General features: G+C 45.0%; 1 protein-coding gene and 2 pseudogenes across 6 annotated transcripts; 1 reads left to right on the forward strand and 2 right to left on the reverse strand.

Moving 5' to 3' along the window:
* The first annotated feature begins 1,530 nt into the window (after nt 1-1,530).
* jak3 (Janus kinase 3 (a protein tyrosine kinase, leukocyte)) lies at nt 1,531-9,695 on the forward strand. 2 transcript variants are annotated; one of them, XM_011615023.2, is made up of 25 exons: nt 1,540-1,659; nt 1,957-2,046; nt 2,196-2,422; nt 2,507-2,624; nt 2,820-2,937; nt 3,012-3,157; nt 3,267-3,570; nt 3,660-3,779; nt 3,865-4,022; nt 4,254-4,365; nt 4,463-4,643; nt 5,154-5,278; nt 5,641-5,769; nt 5,848-5,935; nt 6,038-6,162; nt 6,298-6,436; nt 6,509-6,660; nt 6,807-6,957; nt 7,086-7,213; nt 7,290-7,479; nt 7,566-7,690; nt 7,782-7,954; nt 8,205-8,322; nt 8,412-8,525; nt 8,603-9,695. In XM_011615023.2, the coding sequence occupies exons 3-25, from the start codon at nt 2,224-2,226 to the stop codon at nt 8,720-8,722; spliced, it is 3,333 nt and encodes a 1,110-aa protein (XP_011613325.1). In that variant the 5' UTR covers nt 1,540-1,659; nt 1,957-2,046; nt 2,196-2,223; the 3' UTR covers nt 8,723-9,695. The 2 variants fall into 2 exon arrangements, with proteins under 2 accessions (XP_003974380.1, XP_011613325.1); XM_003974331.3 differs by lacking the exon at nt 1,957-2,046 and having other exon boundaries at nt 1,531-1,659.
* On the reverse strand, nt 9,281-13,889 carry LOC101073089 (N-acetyllactosaminide beta-1,3-N-acetylglucosaminyltransferase 3 pseudogene; annotated as a pseudogene). 3 transcript variants are annotated; one of them, XR_003886212.1, is made up of 2 exons: nt 13,772-13,889; nt 9,281-11,241 (listed from the first exon to the last, which is right to left on the reverse strand). The product of XR_003886212.1 is annotated as an N-acetyllactosaminide beta-1,3-N-acetylglucosaminyltransferase 3 pseudogene, transcript variant X3 (transcript). The 3 variants fall into 3 exon arrangements; XR_965400.2 differs by lacking the exon at nt 13,772-13,889 and adding an exon at nt 11,473-12,070; XR_965399.2 differs by lacking the exon at nt 13,772-13,889 and adding an exon at nt 11,411-12,070.
* LOC101072870 (N-acetyllactosaminide beta-1,3-N-acetylglucosaminyltransferase 3 pseudogene) lies at nt 12,944-16,238 on the reverse strand (annotated as a pseudogene). The gene is made up of 2 exons (XR_003886211.1): nt 15,664-16,238; nt 12,944-15,072 (listed from the first exon to the last, which is right to left on the reverse strand). The product of XR_003886211.1 is annotated as an N-acetyllactosaminide beta-1,3-N-acetylglucosaminyltransferase 3 pseudogene (transcript).
* Between the last annotated feature and the right edge of the window lie 460 nt (nt 16,239-16,698).

A 16,698-nucleotide genomic window follows, 5' to 3' on the forward strand; every position in this document is an offset into this window, starting at 1 on the left:
AGACAGACAGACAGACAGACAGACAGGCAGACAGGCAGACAGGCAGGCAGACAGGCAGGCAGGCAGGCAGGCAGACAGGCAGACAGGCAGGCAGGCAGGCAGACAGGCAGGCAGACAGACAGACAGGCAGGCAGGCAGGCAGACAGACAGACCTGTCCTTCTAAAGCAGAAAGCTTGAAGTGCTCTTGAAACGCTGCACTGACCTTTGACCTGATCAGACACAGGCCACCGACACCAGCAGACGACACAGCTCCACAAACCATCACTGACTGGGAAATTTACATTTATCAGAAAAGAGGACTTTGATCCGCTGAGCAACCGTCCCGTCCTTCCTGGCTGTTGAAGCACTGACCTCAGCTGCAGCCCACTCCCTGAATCCTCCTTGAATCTCCAACATATCCTTGAACAGGCTTCATTTTACCATCCTCTCAAGGTCACGCTTGTCCCTGTTCCCCGTGCACCTTTTTTCGACAACACTTTTTCCTTCCATTCAGCTTCGCCTGAGTGTGATGCAGTCTTCATCTTTATCACTGAGCTCTTGCGTTGAGGAATGCAAGTGGGGCAATGATCGCCTTCTGAACAACTGTCAAGTCAGCAGTCCTCCCTACTGGACCAGACTAAAACCATTTAAAGGCTCAAGAAGCCTTTAAGTAAATGTACTTTTGTACAACAGCAATGAACAGAAATTAAAAGAACTGTTGGTGTTGTTGGCTCTGTAGTCAAATCTTTCTAATCTCAATTGAAATGTTGTTTTTTTTCCCTGCGTTTGCATGACAGACAGTCCAGGGGGCGCTTCAGTTGAATTTCTCTTCGTTGATGGTTTCTGGGCTGCGACAGGAAGCCGTAAACCCTCAGTGCTGAACAGCAAATCCGCAGAAAATGTCTCTTTTCCTGTAACCGAGCCGAGCTTCACTGTATTTTTTTTTTGTGGTTCTGCTCATGTCTTTAGCACAGAACATTGTGAGTCGTCGCACTGTAGTTCAGTGATTGACGTTTCCGGCAGATTCGCCCTGTAGTTCAGTGATTGATGTTGAAAGATACCAGCTACCAAAATGATGGCTTATGCATCATGTTCACTCCAACGCTTTTACTCTAACACAGGCCTCCACCCAGCTGATGCCTCCATGGCCCCGGTTAACATCCGGGTGGCTTCGGCAGTTTTCTTGTTTCTGCAGCTGTTAAACCTGCTGCTCCGTGTCAGGTTCAGGGTGACCCGGCGCCGCCCCTCACAGGGGCCCCTTTGGGAGGCAGCAGAGGGCAGACGGGGTCGAAGCGCCGCCAGAACAAAACACCATCACAAAGTCGCCTAACAGCAGAGATGTATAACAGTTGAAAATGCTTGTTTTTAGTTTTCAATTTTAGCAGAGATGGCTAATAATTGGAATAGTTAAAGGCACAAAATGCACACAAGGTTTTTAAGGTGAGGTTGATCTCTGACCGTTTAGTCAGTTACGTGAAAATGATTTGCGAGCGATGAGCAGAACTGATTGTGTTGACTTGTCTGAATCAGGAAATCCTCTTGAACTTCCTGTCAGTGCACAGACACGCACACACACACGCACACACACATTCACTCCAGTCCACAAGGTAAAAGCAGAAACTTCAGCTTTACAGGGAAAACTGGTTGAGATGAGGACTTCGACTCTACGAATTTAAAAGGTTAGATCACAATGAAAACCTTCATTTCACTAAACATCCAGTCGAAATGGTGAAACCTGAAACTATTTACACTAAATACAGCCAGGGTTTCGGTGAGCTAACCTACTGTTAATTCATTATCATGACGATAAGGACAATTTGACATAAAGTGAAGTCTGAAGACTGCAGCCGAGCAATGATGTAATGTAAAAAACGGGTTTAGGTTAATTATCAGATTTATGCTGTGCAGATAGAAAAAAGTCGACAAAGTTACTGCTTATTTCTTTATGTCCTTGATGTGCTCTCTTCCTGATTCAGTTCGTGGTGACCGTCTGTGTTGTAATGGGAATCCCCATAGGTCTACATTTGCAATAAAAACAGTCATGCTGGGATTTTACGTCTCCGAATGTGAGAAAATGCATAACTAAACTACGAATTGGTCAATTTTCAGCAGGTTTCACCAGCTAAATCACAATAATTTTAAAAAGTACTTTCTTGTATTGTAAATGTGTGTAAAAGTGTTTTTACATATAATTGTTTTCAAAAAAATTTTACAGTGTTTTGAGTAGGACTTCAGAAGCATCCATGGATCCCACTGAGGAGGAGTCCACCCCTCTTGTGATCAGGGACCGCGGAGGCAGCCAGAGGTCCAGTTCCAGTACCGGAGCTAACCTACAAGTGCACCTCTATTTCGTCCCCGCGACTAAAAAATCGACAACAATTCACATTTCATCTGGCCCAATCTCAGCTGAAGCTGTCTGTATGCAAGCAGGGGAAAAAAGTGGTAAGAGTCCCCTTAAACCGGTACGTCCCAGAGCTGACCTGCCAAAGCTCCGTCATGATTCCAGACCTGGTTACCTGTCTCCAGGGATTTTGCCTGTCTACATTGGTCTGTTTGGCTTGGCATCAGCTGACCTTTCCTTTTGGTATCCTCCCTCACACGTGTTTAACACAGAAGAAAACCTTCAAGTCTGCTTCAGAGTCAGGTGGGTGAAAACCAACTAGGCAGCAGGTAACATCAGGTAACATCACTCCCTCAGAGATGATTATTGCTTTAACTGATCCATCCAAATTTTTAAATAAAGTAAATAAAATGGTGTCTTAATGTTAAAATCCCGTTCAGCTGCAGGTGCACACAAGAGCGCATGATACTGTTTCAATGAAGCGGTTTTGGTTTTCAGGTTTTTCTTTGGAAACTGGTTTGATCAAGGTCCCAGAACAGCCTGCCGCCACAGTCTGACCAGAGACAGAACGAGCCCAGTGCTGGACCACAGCGGCATTGCTTATCTGTTCGCTCAGGTACAGACTCATTCATCCCGACCTGCTGCCCATCCAACATACTTCCTGCATCTGTACGTTTGGTTTTTTTATAGCTGCGATCTGACTTTACCACCGGCGAGGCAGGATTGTCTCCGCCTTTGACCAACCAGGACGAATGCCTCGGCCTCGCTGTGCTGGACCTGTGGAGGCTGGCCAAAGAGAAACGTCAGAGTGTGAAAGATCTGTGCAAGAGCGTCAGGTACTGAGGTCCGGAACCTTCCGGGCCGACCCAATGACATCACAAAGCTGTGACTTGCTGAGAGCAATTTTCCAAGAGTTGCTGTGTTAGTTGTGAATTCCTGTTTCAGCTATAAATCGTGCCTTCCAAAGTCACATCGCGCCGACATAGAGAAACGAAACTGGGTGGAACGTTATCGGATCCGAAACACCCTCAAGCATTTCTTGAAGAAGATTGGGAACTGCCCGGTAGATGACTGCAACCTGAAGCTCATGTACCTGACTGAACTGGCCGGCATCCAGCCTTCTCTGGGCAGCGAGACCTTCCACGTGGATCCCTCTTCCCCCCATTCCAGCTCCCGTTCAGCTGTCTCTCTGGTTCGGGTCACTGGGGAATCCGGGATTCAAACCAGTGAAAGTTGTGACGGACCTGTGGTGAGATCCAGATCAGTTTATCTGGATTTCTGGAGATATTTTGTGGGACAAAACACAACTTTTGTCGTCTGTTCCGTTTGTTTTGTCAGTGGCAGACCTTTTGTGATTTCAAAGAAATAACAGACATCAGTATCAGAAGGATCTGCCGTGATCAGGTCCCACACGACAGTCGAATGGTGACGATGACCCGCAAGGACGACGCGTGTTTGGTGAGGGACACGCCTAATCTGTTCTCTCTGTTACATACTTCATTTGCATTGTTTCTGGATTTTACAGTTCAGTTTTCGATTACAGGATGTGGAGTTCCAGAGCCTGAAGGAAGCGCTCTCCTTCGTGTCACTGGTTGATGGCTACTTCAGACTGACGACAGACTCCACCCACTACTTCTGCCACGACATCGCTCCTCCGAGTACCCTGGAGGGCATCGAAAACCACTGCCACGGTCCAATCACGTGAGGCGTTACGACACTTCAGCTGCCTCTAGATCCAAGTGTTGCACAAGTCAAACATGACGGTCTAATCAGGATTTACGTAACGTGCGCTGCACTGATGTTATTAGGGACCGATTGATAGCATTAGCTGCAAGAAAAACGTATAAATATTTCACCAAAATCATCACTAAAGTCTGTTTCAGGCAGCAGTGCCATCCACTCACACCTTCCCTTCCATATTTTGATGAGCAGGTCAGAGTTCGCAGTCAGTAAGCTGAAAAAGTCAGGATCTGAAGGTGGCACCTTCCTCCTGCGCCAGAGCCCCAAGGCCTATGGTGAATTCTTCCTCACTGTTTGCATTCAGGTACTTTCCAGCTCATGATGGATTTAATGCAACTGCATTAACAAATGGAATTTTTGTGGAAGGTTTATCCCTAAAAAAAAATGCCGAAATGTTGCAGACTCCTCTGGGGCCAGATTATAAAGACTGTCTCATCATTAAGAATGAGCACTACAGCCTTCCAGGTGTTCGCAAATCCTTTTCCAGTCTGAAGGAGCTGACTGGATATTACCAACAAAACAAGCTGTTACTGGCTGATGTTCCTGTGAAGCTGTCCCGCTGCTGTCCGCCTCGATCACAAGGTAGGTAAATATACACAGCTATATGTTTGTGTTTGAAGAAGGGCTGGTTTGGTGGTAGAATCCCTCTCTTTACACGCCACCCTTCTCAAGAGCGCTGGAGTAATTGGGCACTCATTTTTATATGGAGTTAGCATGTTCTCCTCATGTTTGCGTGGATTCTCTTGGTATTCCAGCATTAGGAGTGAGGGAATTTGACATCTCTAAGATGGGGCCTAGGTGTGCCCTCATCAAGTTATTCCAATCTTCTTAGAGATTTATAGACCACCAAAAACAATTCTTTATGAGGTTTGTGCAGCCTCATACAGCGCGCATCGTAACATCTTAAATCTAGTCTTGAACTGGCATCGACCACACTGCACCTGAATGGCTTCACTGTTTTTTGGAAGGAACCTTTATAGTTGCTGGTTATCCTCAGCTCACATGACCTGTGGGACCAAAAGGCCCTGTGTCTCCATCACCCATTATTAAAAGCTTAAAAGCAGCAAGCGTTGGTGTGTCTGTCATCCACAGAACTCACAAATTTGATCATCATGCGCAACAGCAGCTTCGTGGAGGCTCAGCTGTCCCCCACCCTGGAAGGAAACAAACTGAGTCATATCCAGTTTCAAATGATCAAATATGAAGACCTGCAGTGGGTGAGGAGATGCTATCAGAAGAGGCACACAAACACATCACTTCTTAGCTTCACAGCTAATTTCACTGTCACTGAACTTCTGCCTCACCATATAACCTGTTTTAAATATCTTACTGATCTTCTGGAAAAGCTTTTGTTTCACAGAGAGCCTTTTTTAACATTTCATTTGCTACTCTCTGCACCTCTTACCACTCTTTCCAAACCCACTTCAATATTGCTGCTTCAGATGATCTTCCTTCTCTTTGCCCATAGCTGTATGAGTAAATATAACATTTTGCTTTCAGAGAAAACAGTTCTTAACATATGTAAACCACAACAAAAGATGTTTCTGAGGAGATTTTATGCTCCATCCTGAAATAACAGGGAGAAAGCCTGGGACAGGGGTCCTTCACTCGCCTTTTTAAAGGCTACAAATCAGACATGCGGAATGGCGGGAAATACATGTCCATTTTCCTGAAGGAACTGGACGTCTCCCACCGGAACCTTTGGGAAGTAGGTCCCTCACCGCTGAATTCTGGTCCTTTTTATGACATTGCGTTGGTGTGATGTGCTGCTCTCGTCTCCTCGCAGTCATTCTTCGAAGCCGCCAGTCTGATGAGTCAGATTTCACACAAGCACCTCATTCTCACGCACGGCGTCAGCGTTCACGGAGTCAAAAGTAAGATGAAACAGTAAGCTTCCTGCGTGTCTCAGTCTGAGGGTGCTCTCCAGTCTGGCTCGAGCACATCTGTAAGAGTGCACGGCTCGTGGTGTGTTACAGACATCATAGTCCAGGAGTTTATGGAGTACGGGGCTCTTGACCTTTACCTGAAAAGAGGAAGATCTGTGTCAGTGAGCTGGAAACTGGACGTAGCCAAGCAGCTTGCGTCAGTGCTGAATTTTCTGGTAAGCTGGATGCTGTGGCGTTTCTACCACAACCCCCCCCCCCATCCTGTTGTCGGTCAACAGTCACATGGTCTGCTTTCGTAGTGGAATATTTGTTTGAATAAAGTTAAACTTTTTATTTTTGTTTTTTTGCAGGAGCAAAATAATATCATTCATGGAAACATCTGTGCCAAAAACCTGCTGCTGGCCAGAGAAGGTGACCCATCAAAGAGCGTCCCTCCCTTCATCAAGCTGAGCGACCCTGGAATCAGCGTGATGATGCTGGGGAAAGATGGTAAATCCCGGGAAGGTTCCCTTGGGTTGCTGAGTTTGCGACAAACAGACTCACACGTGACTGTTTTTTTAGTGGTCGTTGACAGGATTCCTTGGGTGGCGCCTGAGGTGCTGTTGTCCCCTGATAATATGACTCTGGAGTGTGATAAGTGGAGCTTTGGCGCCACGCTGTGGGAGCTCTTCAACAACGGGAACAATCCTCTGCTCGGCTGGGATCTGGACATGGTACCTCCTTGGATATCTCGCTGTAATTTGAGCAGAATGTCCATGTTTCTTAACATTAAAATGGACATTTAAGACAGATCAATGTGGAAAATAAAGGTAAGAATGTAGCTGGGACCCAACTTGATCACAGTGTGTGTGTTTTGCAGAAGCAGAAGTTTTATGAGAGCTTCCAGCAGCTGCCTCCGTCCCAGTGGACTGAGCTGGCTGATCTGATCAATCAGTGCATGGACTACCAGGCGGACTTCAGACCCTCCTGCCGCAGCATCATTCGTCAGCTCAACAGCCTGATTACTTCAGGTAATCAACAAATACCCGCTGCAAAGTGCAACTTCCCAAAGAGATGAATATGAAACGGAACATTTCCAGTTTGGAACTGTGATAACACTGATCCAGCAAAGGTTTTGAAATATCCTGGCGTTATGCAGATTACGTGATACTCTTCGCCACCGAGCCCGACACGGAGAACCCTGCCTGGAGAGCCCTCGGACCTTCTCAGCAGGAGCAGGCAGGGTTTGAGGAGAGACACTTGCGCTACATCTCCCTTCTAGGAAAAGTAGGGCCACCCTCGTGTACAGGATCCCCTCGGAGTTCCGCTCCTTCACGCGTGTCTTGTATTAAAACCTTTGCAGGGAAACTTTGGTAGCGTCGAACTTTGCTGTTACGATCCGCTGGGTGACAACACGGGTGAGCTGGTCGCAGTGAAGAAGCTACAACCCAGCAAGCAGTCGTCCATGGACGACTTCAAGAAGGAGGTCAAAACCTTGAGCGTTTTACACTGCGAATACATTGTGAAATACAAAGGCGTCTGCTACAGTATGGGTAAATAAAACACACGCTCAGGCTTGTCTCCTGTTCCACGTCATATATAGTCCTGGCACATTTAAAGGCTTGCAAACTGTTTACAGGTCGACTCAGTATGAGTTTGGTGATGGAGTACCTGCCTTATGGCAGCCTCATTGGCTACTTGGAAAATAACCGACATAAGGTCAACACAAGGCGGATGCTGCTTTTTGCTTCCCAGATCTGTAAGGTCAGTCTTAAGCATGCGAGCTTGAATTCCGTCCTCTCCTTGTTCCACACTAGTCGTTCGCCAGTGTGGAGGAATGTTTTTGCTTTTCCAGGGGATGGAGTACCTGCAGTCCCTGCGCTTTGTGCACAGGGACCTCGCAGCCAGAAACATCCTGGTGGCCAGCGAGTCACTGGTGAAAATTGGAGATTTTGGGCTTACCAAGATCATTCCGTGCAACAAGGAATACTACCGGGTCACACAGCCCGGAGAGAGTCCCATCTTCTGGTATGACACTCTACACACTCTTTAGGAAATTCATGTACTTTGGCAAAAACCTCCATCAGATATCTGAAATCCTGTCGCTGATTTTTCTAGGAGCTAGGAGGCTGCTGGTTGTAGCGCGTGTTTAATTAACAGTACTTGTAGTCTCCTATGTACTTCTGCAGCAGGACGTTTACATGATTTTCTTTTATTATTATTTATTGCTGTAAAAAATAAATCCAGAGACTCTCACTGACCTGCTCTTCTGATTCAGGTATGCTCCAGAGTCCATCACCGAATCCAGATTCTCCCACGAATCTGACGTCTGGAGTTTCGGAGTGGTTCTACACGAGCTCTTTTCCTACTGTGACATAAATTCCAACCCCAAACGAGTAAGATGCTCGACTCCCGACACAGGCTGTTCATGTCTTTGTACTGACCCTTAAAACCTCTGCTCTCATTCAACATATCCCTCTTCTAGCTTTTTATGCAGGAGATTGGACATAACATGCAGACTCCGTCTATTTCATTACACCTGGCAAATATTCTAAAGAATAACTGGAGGCTTCCTGCCCCTCCAGACTGCCCTCCCAAGGTATGTTTTACCCCCGCTGCATATGGAGTGTTTAATCTCCCCATACATGAAGTCATAGTTCTTTCCTATGAATGCAGGTGTACGGCATGATGAAGGAGTGCTGGCAGTACAACTTCACGGAGCGGCCATGTTTCTCCCTCCTGGGAAACCAAATTGAAGTTATCATGCAGGACGAGCGAGACAACTTCAAAGGCTGATGGACAGAGACGTTGTCATCACCGGTTGAGGCGAAATCCACCTTGCAGAACAGGTGATAAACACCAAACGAACACGAATTCAGAGACAAAGACAAAGACAAACCGTCAGGGGGCGCCAAAGGTGAAGTTTATTTTTCTGAAGCTCCTGTCCGATCTGCAGAAAACAAAACTGGACCGAACAAATCAATAGATCGCTTAAAATGTATTTTAACATAACAGTGTGTTTACATTATCATGGTACTTGTGTATAAATAAAAGTATTTAAAATGCATGTTAATGGCATATGTGTAGCAATGTTGCTGTAAACATAAGACACATAAGGCTTTACCAGGTATTTGCGATGATTCGTTTATATTTTATATTGACTTAAATTAGGTTAGCCTGTCTTATTATTGGATGCCCCTGGGTGCAAACACTGCTATGATAACTTAAAATATTGTGTTCACATTTCTGGATGAAAAGAAAACAGGAGTAGTTAAGAGAGCTTATGTGTTACTGAAGAGTTGGCGTCAGGAAACCTTTCGTTTTCGGACCATTTGTATCCAGTGTGTTATGTACATTTTTTTTTTTTAAAGATTATTGCCACTTTACTGCTTTGTCCTCGAATAAAAGCTGATTATGCGTGGATGCACACCTGGGTGGATGGGAGGATGGATGGACGCACAATGCAACAAGCATGGGCAAACAAACAGCATCAGGATATTTTAACAAAAGCAATTTCAACAATTGTGCTTCCAGGCTTCACGTCCTACTAACAACAAACATCTGTCCCGCCCTCTTTAATATATCTGCAAATTAGAATTTGCCCAAAATGAGACATTAAGCAAAACCGCGGGCTTGTTTATAACTATACTATGTATTTTTTGTAATGTAATCATCATGACATTTGTTCTGTCTGGCGCCGCGCGAGTGGCAGCCTGTAACAACGGCCCTTGTAAATTTCCCCGTGTGGGACAATAAAGGACCTGAATCTGAAATGATCAACCTAAATTTCCTCTGTGTATTCTGCGTATAGGGAGCGGTGGCTGCATTATCGGTTCGTTTTGTTTCATCCAGGGAGCGGTGGCTGGTTTGTTGGTTCTTATTGTTGTATCTTGGAGGGGCCCTGTGAATCAATGGTCCCATTCATGACAGGTTGAACTGACAAACAGGATTTGTGGACAATTTGTCTTAACTGAACTAACCACAGTGGATCAGTTATTTGACCTCTTTGGCAGGAGGCTGCAGCAAAAAATAAACCCTGTTCTTTATGCTTTGGTGGGGAGGAACAGTGCCTCACTACAAAGCAGTTTATTTAAAATGAATGTTCATGTTTACCAGACAGACACCACGGTGAAGCACAATCAGCAAGCTTTTTTTCCATTCATAAATTTCCGTTTTCTATCGAGCACCGCATTTTAACGGCCTCCCACATTTCAGGGTGGGGTCCGATATTTTATTCCACATGAAGTACATTTCAGCAGGTAGGAATCTGTGCACCACCAAGAGATCTTTGTAGTAACAGGGGTCATATGTATTTACTTTATCTGAAGGGATCTTCAGTCCCAAAGTCCTAAAACCTATATGAGAAATAGGACTAAGACCAGCTTTAGTTAAGCACATCCCAATGTAGGCGTCATCAATTGGATGAAAGGTAATGGAACGGGACATGTTGTATATGACTGAGGCGGTATAGGAAGACAGGAGAAATCCTCCCCCGCCACAGTAGGGGAAATATGAGTCTTCCTTGTATATCTCAACCGGGATGTAATACTTGCTTGGTTTCCAACGAACAGGCCCATGACCTTGGATCAGATAACCAGCAAAGAGGTGTTTGCTTCCATCGTTCCCTTTCAGGTTCTGCAGGTATTCCACCATGTTGTCCGTGTGGGCAAAGACGTCGTCGTCTCCGTTGAGCAGAAAGCGCACGTCAGGGCAGCTCCGTTCCATCCACTCCAGGAAGAGGATCTGCTTCAGGGTCAGGTTGTAGAAGCTGTCGGTGAAGTCCCACTGGAGGATGTCGCTGTACTCGCGCTGCTCCAGCTCAAGGAGCTTGTTCATTCTGCTTTTCTCGTGACCTTCCCCTGTGGTTCCTGATATGAAGATCCTCCGGATCCACAGCCCGTTGTGCTGCCTCTCCATGGCCCAGGTCTTACGCAGCACCTCCCTGCGGTCGTAGTTCAGTGGAGAGCTCTTGACCACCAGCAGAAGGAAGACGTCCGCTGATTTTCCAGCTCCTCCACATTTGTCAGGAACGTCGAGCAGCATGGGGAAATGCCGACAGTGCCGATAATAGAGGAAGTTCTGAATGTGCTGAGGGAAATCGCTGAAGTTGCTGGTATTAGCGGCAGCTTTGTTTTGTTGACATTTTAGTCCAGGTTGAAAAATTATTTTTGTCCTTATCTGTGGTTTCTGCTGAGAGAACTTAAACCTTTCTGCTGGAGTAGAAATGCATCTCCAAAAAGGGTAAATGAGCAGACAAACAGTTCCAAATATCAGCCGAGTTTTCAGTCTGTTCGGAGTCATTCTTCACCCTCTTTCTAGACAACAATGATAATAACAGCTAGGCGTGAAACATTAAAGAATGAAACTTACAGCACTTGAAAACAGGATTTGATCACCGTCTTTCCTCCTTTTCCTATTTCCTATTTTTCCTAAATTCTGGCTGTTCTCTGACCTTTCAAGAAATTTCAGATATCACATTCTTACCTCTTCGGCAATAGAACATACTGTTAACAGTAGATCAGTTCTGTCTGTTCGAAGAAACAAACCTGACAAAAATGGCTCCGTGATCTTCTGTTGCAGTTTCTAGGCAGTGCGGACTGGTCAAAGATGTGTGCGCTTGTGTGTGAGGGCGTTTTTAGAGGCATTTCCTGTAATGGCTTACTAACAAAATGTCGCACTGGGAGTTTGTAGGACAAATAGGACATGATGCAACTATTTATATGCAGATGCCAGGGTTGACTTCAGGCAGCAGTAAATGAGATTAGAAAGTACTTCTTCTGGTATCTCTCTCTCTCTGTCTCTCTTGCTCCTTCTGCGAGTGCATGTTTTTATGGTAACGCCTCGATATCTTAACCGCATGACCGCTGATTAAATATAAACTGGAGGAACAATGTGTAGAATAAGACAGCGTTTCAACAGATGGAAACCAGTTTGAGTTTGATTTTTATCTGCCTGACTGACTGTTTGCACTGGAACAGATATGTTCCTGTTTGCACTGGAACAGACAGGAACATGCTTTGTTGCTTTGGTCTCGCCTTTTAAGGTTTCCTTCTGTTGCTTTTGCTGGTGTATATCACACCCTTGTGAGTTGCTGACCATGATGTGCCATTCTAATATTTGGGTGTGTGTGCTTTTTTTAATGTTTCTCCAGAACTGTCATTCTTTAGTACCAAACTGAAGCTTCACAAATGCGTTCTTCACAGTTTCTGCTTGTGAATAGTCCTCTCTGTTGTAAAGTGACTAAAACGTAACAGCAACAGCACATTTTATTCTCCCCACCTTCATCACCGTGTTACCACAGTTCTCCACAGTCTGGACTAGATGATTTAGTCAATGTAGTCACATAAAAAGAGACCAGAAACACTCTTATAACATGTGGGAAAGAATATTAGAAAGGGTGGCAAACAGACCACTTTATCCCTTTTGGGGCCACAAGGAGAGTGCTCATATGAGTGAAGGCAGGGTAAACCCCAGGATGAGCCACAGCTCATCACAGGGCTCTATGTGGGCATTGGTGGAGTCCCTTGCTCAAGGGTACCAAGATGGTTCACCTCCCCTTCCTACCAGAACTTTTAGCCACATTGGGGGTTGAACAAAGGACTCTGAGCTTCAGCCCAGTCCCCCACGGTCTGAGCAACCGCCAGCATGGGAAAAGGAAATGTTTCTGAACTGACATTCCAAAGTAATGGAAATGGAAATAATCCATTTTTATTGTAGCTCGACTATTTTGGAAAGTCCTTTCAGGAAGCAGGAATATGCTTTTATCGGTTTAATGTAGCCACTGAATCTTGAACAGGTAAAGTTATTTAACTAGGGACTGTATCAGGCACTGATGTGCTCCTTCAGGCCTCTCAGAGTGTGGGACACAAGATTCTCTGGGGTTTGGAGCAAAGCAGTTCATCGCCTGCAGGAAAGCATGGGGGTGGGGGGGCAGCATCACACTGGGAGTGATTTTAAGCAGCTGGAACAGTGAGACTTTGCTAATGGGTGTTGATTCATCAGAGTTACTCTTTTTTTAATTTGTTTATTAAGCACAAGTTTGCACAGCATTTTGAGTGAAGAGTGTCCATCACAGAAGCGTCCCTGAGGAAATTTATGAGGGTGTGATGACACCCAGGTTGAAAGGTTGCTTTTAGAGGACAGGACAGAATCAGGACAGAATAGTGTACCCACCAGTTCAACCCCTAGATCAGGTTCAGTTAGATGAGCTTAAGGGGAGGAGTTTTGACATTACAAACAATCCAAACTGACTGGATTCCACAATATACCCTGAGCAGTGTTGAGGGCTGATTTCTGTACAGCTGCAATGATGCTACAGTATCCTGGGAATATTTCTGGAAATGTTTTACTACACTTTTACACGCTGATTAAACCTCCATCAATCTCTTTTTTAACTATAGACTGTAAATAAACCCAAGCACATGAAGACACGACAAGAAGAACTAGAAATAATTATTTCAAAAGAAAGAATGATAAAGAATTAGTAATGCGATTACTGAAATGATTACTAAATGCTGCTGGCGGTAAGACGGGGGCAGCATGCCACAAACCTGTTCATCAGAACAGAATGTTCTACGCCAAGACCTGTTGAACCATTATCATAAAGATTCACCTTCACATAATGATTGTGGATTTCTGCGCATTTTAGAACAAATCATTTGGTTCCTTCTGCAGTCGTTTATCGTCATTCACGATCAACAGGGATTTCACACGTTTCAGCAGTGTTTTTAAATAACCTTTTAGTTTTTAAACCTGCATTTAGTTAGAAAAAATGGTGATAATTACAATTCTACGCCACATATACTTATGACAAAACCCACGTGCATCATAATGAAATATTCTTACCAGGACAGCCAAGGGATTCTTAAATTAAGCTCCTCTTCCCGATGTAACAATAAATAAACGAGCATCTTGTCCAATAGAATCTCCGTAGAAAATACTTGAACATTGTAGGGAGAGCAGTTGCTGATTGTATGAAGCTCACAGTTTGAGTTCAGATGCGCGCAGGGATTTTGTTGAAGGAGTCACATTTCAGATCAGGGTCGTTGACTCTGCTCCACATGAGATACAGCTGAGCTGGGAGGAACCTGTGCACCAGTAACACTTCCGTGTAAAAGCAGGGGTGGTAGGCGTCGAGTTTTTTGGAGGGAATGTCTTGTCCGAAGGGCTTCACGCCTATATGAGACTCAGGGTTCAGTCCGGCTTTGGCCAGACACATCCCCATGTAGACGTCATCGATGGGAAGGATGGTGATGGATTGAGACATTTTGTATATGACTGAAGCTGTGTACCCAGACAGGAGGAAGCCCCCTCCGCTACAGTAGGGCTGGTAGGAGTCTGCCGCGAATATCTCAACTGGAACATAATATTTGCTCCAGTTGTCTCTGACGGGCGGCATGCCAATATTGACGCTGCCTATAAAGAGGTGTTTGCGTCCATCGTTCCCTTTCCGGTTCTGCAGGTATTCCACCATGTTGTCCGTGTGGGCAAAGACGTCATCGTCTCCGTTGAGCAGAAAGCGCACGTGAGGGCAGCTCCGTTCCATCCACTCCAGGAAGAGGATCTGCTTCAGGGTCAGGTTGTAGAAGCTGTCGGTGAAGTCCCACTGGAGGATGTCATTGTACTCGCGGTTCTCCGCCAGCAGGAGCTTGTTCAGCCTCTTCTTCTCATGACCTTCCGCTGTGGTTCCTGATATGAAGATCCTCCGGATCCACAGCCCGTTGTGCTGCCTCTCCATGGCCCAGGTCTTACGCAGCACCTCCCTGCGGTCGTAGTTCAGTGGAGAGCTCTTGACCACCAGCAGAAGGAAGACGTCTGCTGATTTTCCAGCTCCTCCACATTTGTCAGGAACGTCGAGCAGCATAGGAAAGTGCCGACAGTGCCGATAATACATGAAAGTTTGGAAGATCCGAGGAAAAGTGTTGAATCCTGTCATGTTGGCCACAGCCAGATTTTGTTGGCATTTTGGCCAACTATAGTGATAAACGTCCTCAGTGGCGGTTTGCTCCTGTCTAACCTGCTCTTCATGGTCACGCTTGACACCACTGCTTTGGAAATTGAAAACGTAGCTCCCAAGATAAAAAACCACCAGAACGAGAGCTCCCAACTTGACAATCAATGTCCTGAATCGCTTGGATCTGTACATCCTGCAGAAAGGTAAACAGGTGTTAACAGAGTCGCCCATGTCCAAAAGACTAGTTATCTGTCGTTAGTCTCAAGGCTTCTGTGATACATTTTGTGCCTTTTCTAAAGAAAATTGCTAATTGCTTCTTAAAATTACGTAGATTGATTAAAATTATTACTGCTTTTTCCTCTTCCACTGACGTTGGTACTTTACTGAGTCTGAGGAAAGTAGTTAAAAATACTCCTTTCTACTTTTTAAATCTGCACTTTTTATTAAGGACAGGGCTTGTTTCAAAACGGCGAGGTTTAGATTTTTTTAATCTCTTACATTTTTCCACACCAGTGGATAATACTTAACGACCATTATGTACCATTGCGTCAAACATATGAGGGGTTATTACCGGCAGCTGAGTTCTACTGGGTATTTCTGGTGTATTCAGCGAATGTAATACACCTCTCTATATTTATACAGGTGAGCCAAAAAGCCCAGATGACGATTTGGCTGCTCTGCTGCCTTAAATGTATAAATCCCAAACTGGTGTCGCTCCATTATGTGTAAAATGGAAGCATGTAAAATAAATATAACATTAATGTAAAATGAGAGCTGCACCAACCTTTAATCTGGTGAGGATCTGAAGGATCCAGAGATCAGTGCGCTAACGAGCTGATTCCAGAAGAATAAGCAGGAGTTGACGTGGCTGGGAGAGATGCGTTAAAACATTTTTTTTGCCACTCCCACAGTGGCTCATCCATCACTGGGACCTGAAATGTCTTTGCTTTTTCCTGATCGTTGTCACTATTATTATTAGTAGTATTGGCGTGTTTAATTAAATAATATCAGTTGTTTTAAAAATCTGACTTGGATCCGTAAAATATTGCGTCATTCGTCTTCATTTCATTTTGATTTAGCTTAACTATATAAATGTAGTTTATATGTTTACGCGCACAATGCAATAAAGCTCTCCAAAACCGGATTGTAAAATCATAAAAAAAAATGAGGCACTATAATCCAGGTTGGGTGTAACCAGCGCACGCGGGATTTCCTTCAGATCTTTTTAAAATGATATAAGGTTGGATTTAAATGGCAGCGAGGTAAATACTAAACGCAAAAAGATCTCTAAAATTGCTATTCCATTTATTTAAACGTAAAAGAACAAACAAACAAACAAACATATGTTTATAGCATATTAAACCCCTGCAACTTTTTCCAAAGCTTTGTTCGTGGCTTTTCACGAAAGACGTGCGTCAGCTCTGCGACTTCCCTCTTTTCATAGACAATCGTTTAACAGGTCTGGCCGCCTTTGCGTCTCCCTGCTGTCGAGCTTGTCAGGTTAAAACAACAAACCTGTTAAGTGCGAACGCACTGCTGTGACCTCCCCAAATCACCACTTTGTCTTACTGAACCCAACGAGCGAACTCGTGTGAAGAGCTCAGCCATGTCGAACCCCGGTCCTGATGCTGGGTTTTCACATCGGCCGCTCTTGCACCTGCTTGCCTTGGTGAAAGCAGCTTCGCAGCCCTCCGGGTCGAGGTTTCAACACCAAAATCAATAAAAGATATCATGTGGTGACCATCACACAACCAATATTGGTAAAAATTGTCATTGTAAGTGAATATGTACTACAGTGTCGGTGTATGATGGGCTACAT

The sequence above is a fragment of the Takifugu rubripes genome, chromosome 20 (genome assembly GCF_901000725.2).
Source record: "Takifugu rubripes chromosome 20, fTakRub1.2, whole genome shotgun sequence".
NCBI lineage: Eukaryota > Metazoa > Chordata > Actinopteri > Tetraodontiformes > Tetraodontidae > Takifugu > Takifugu rubripes.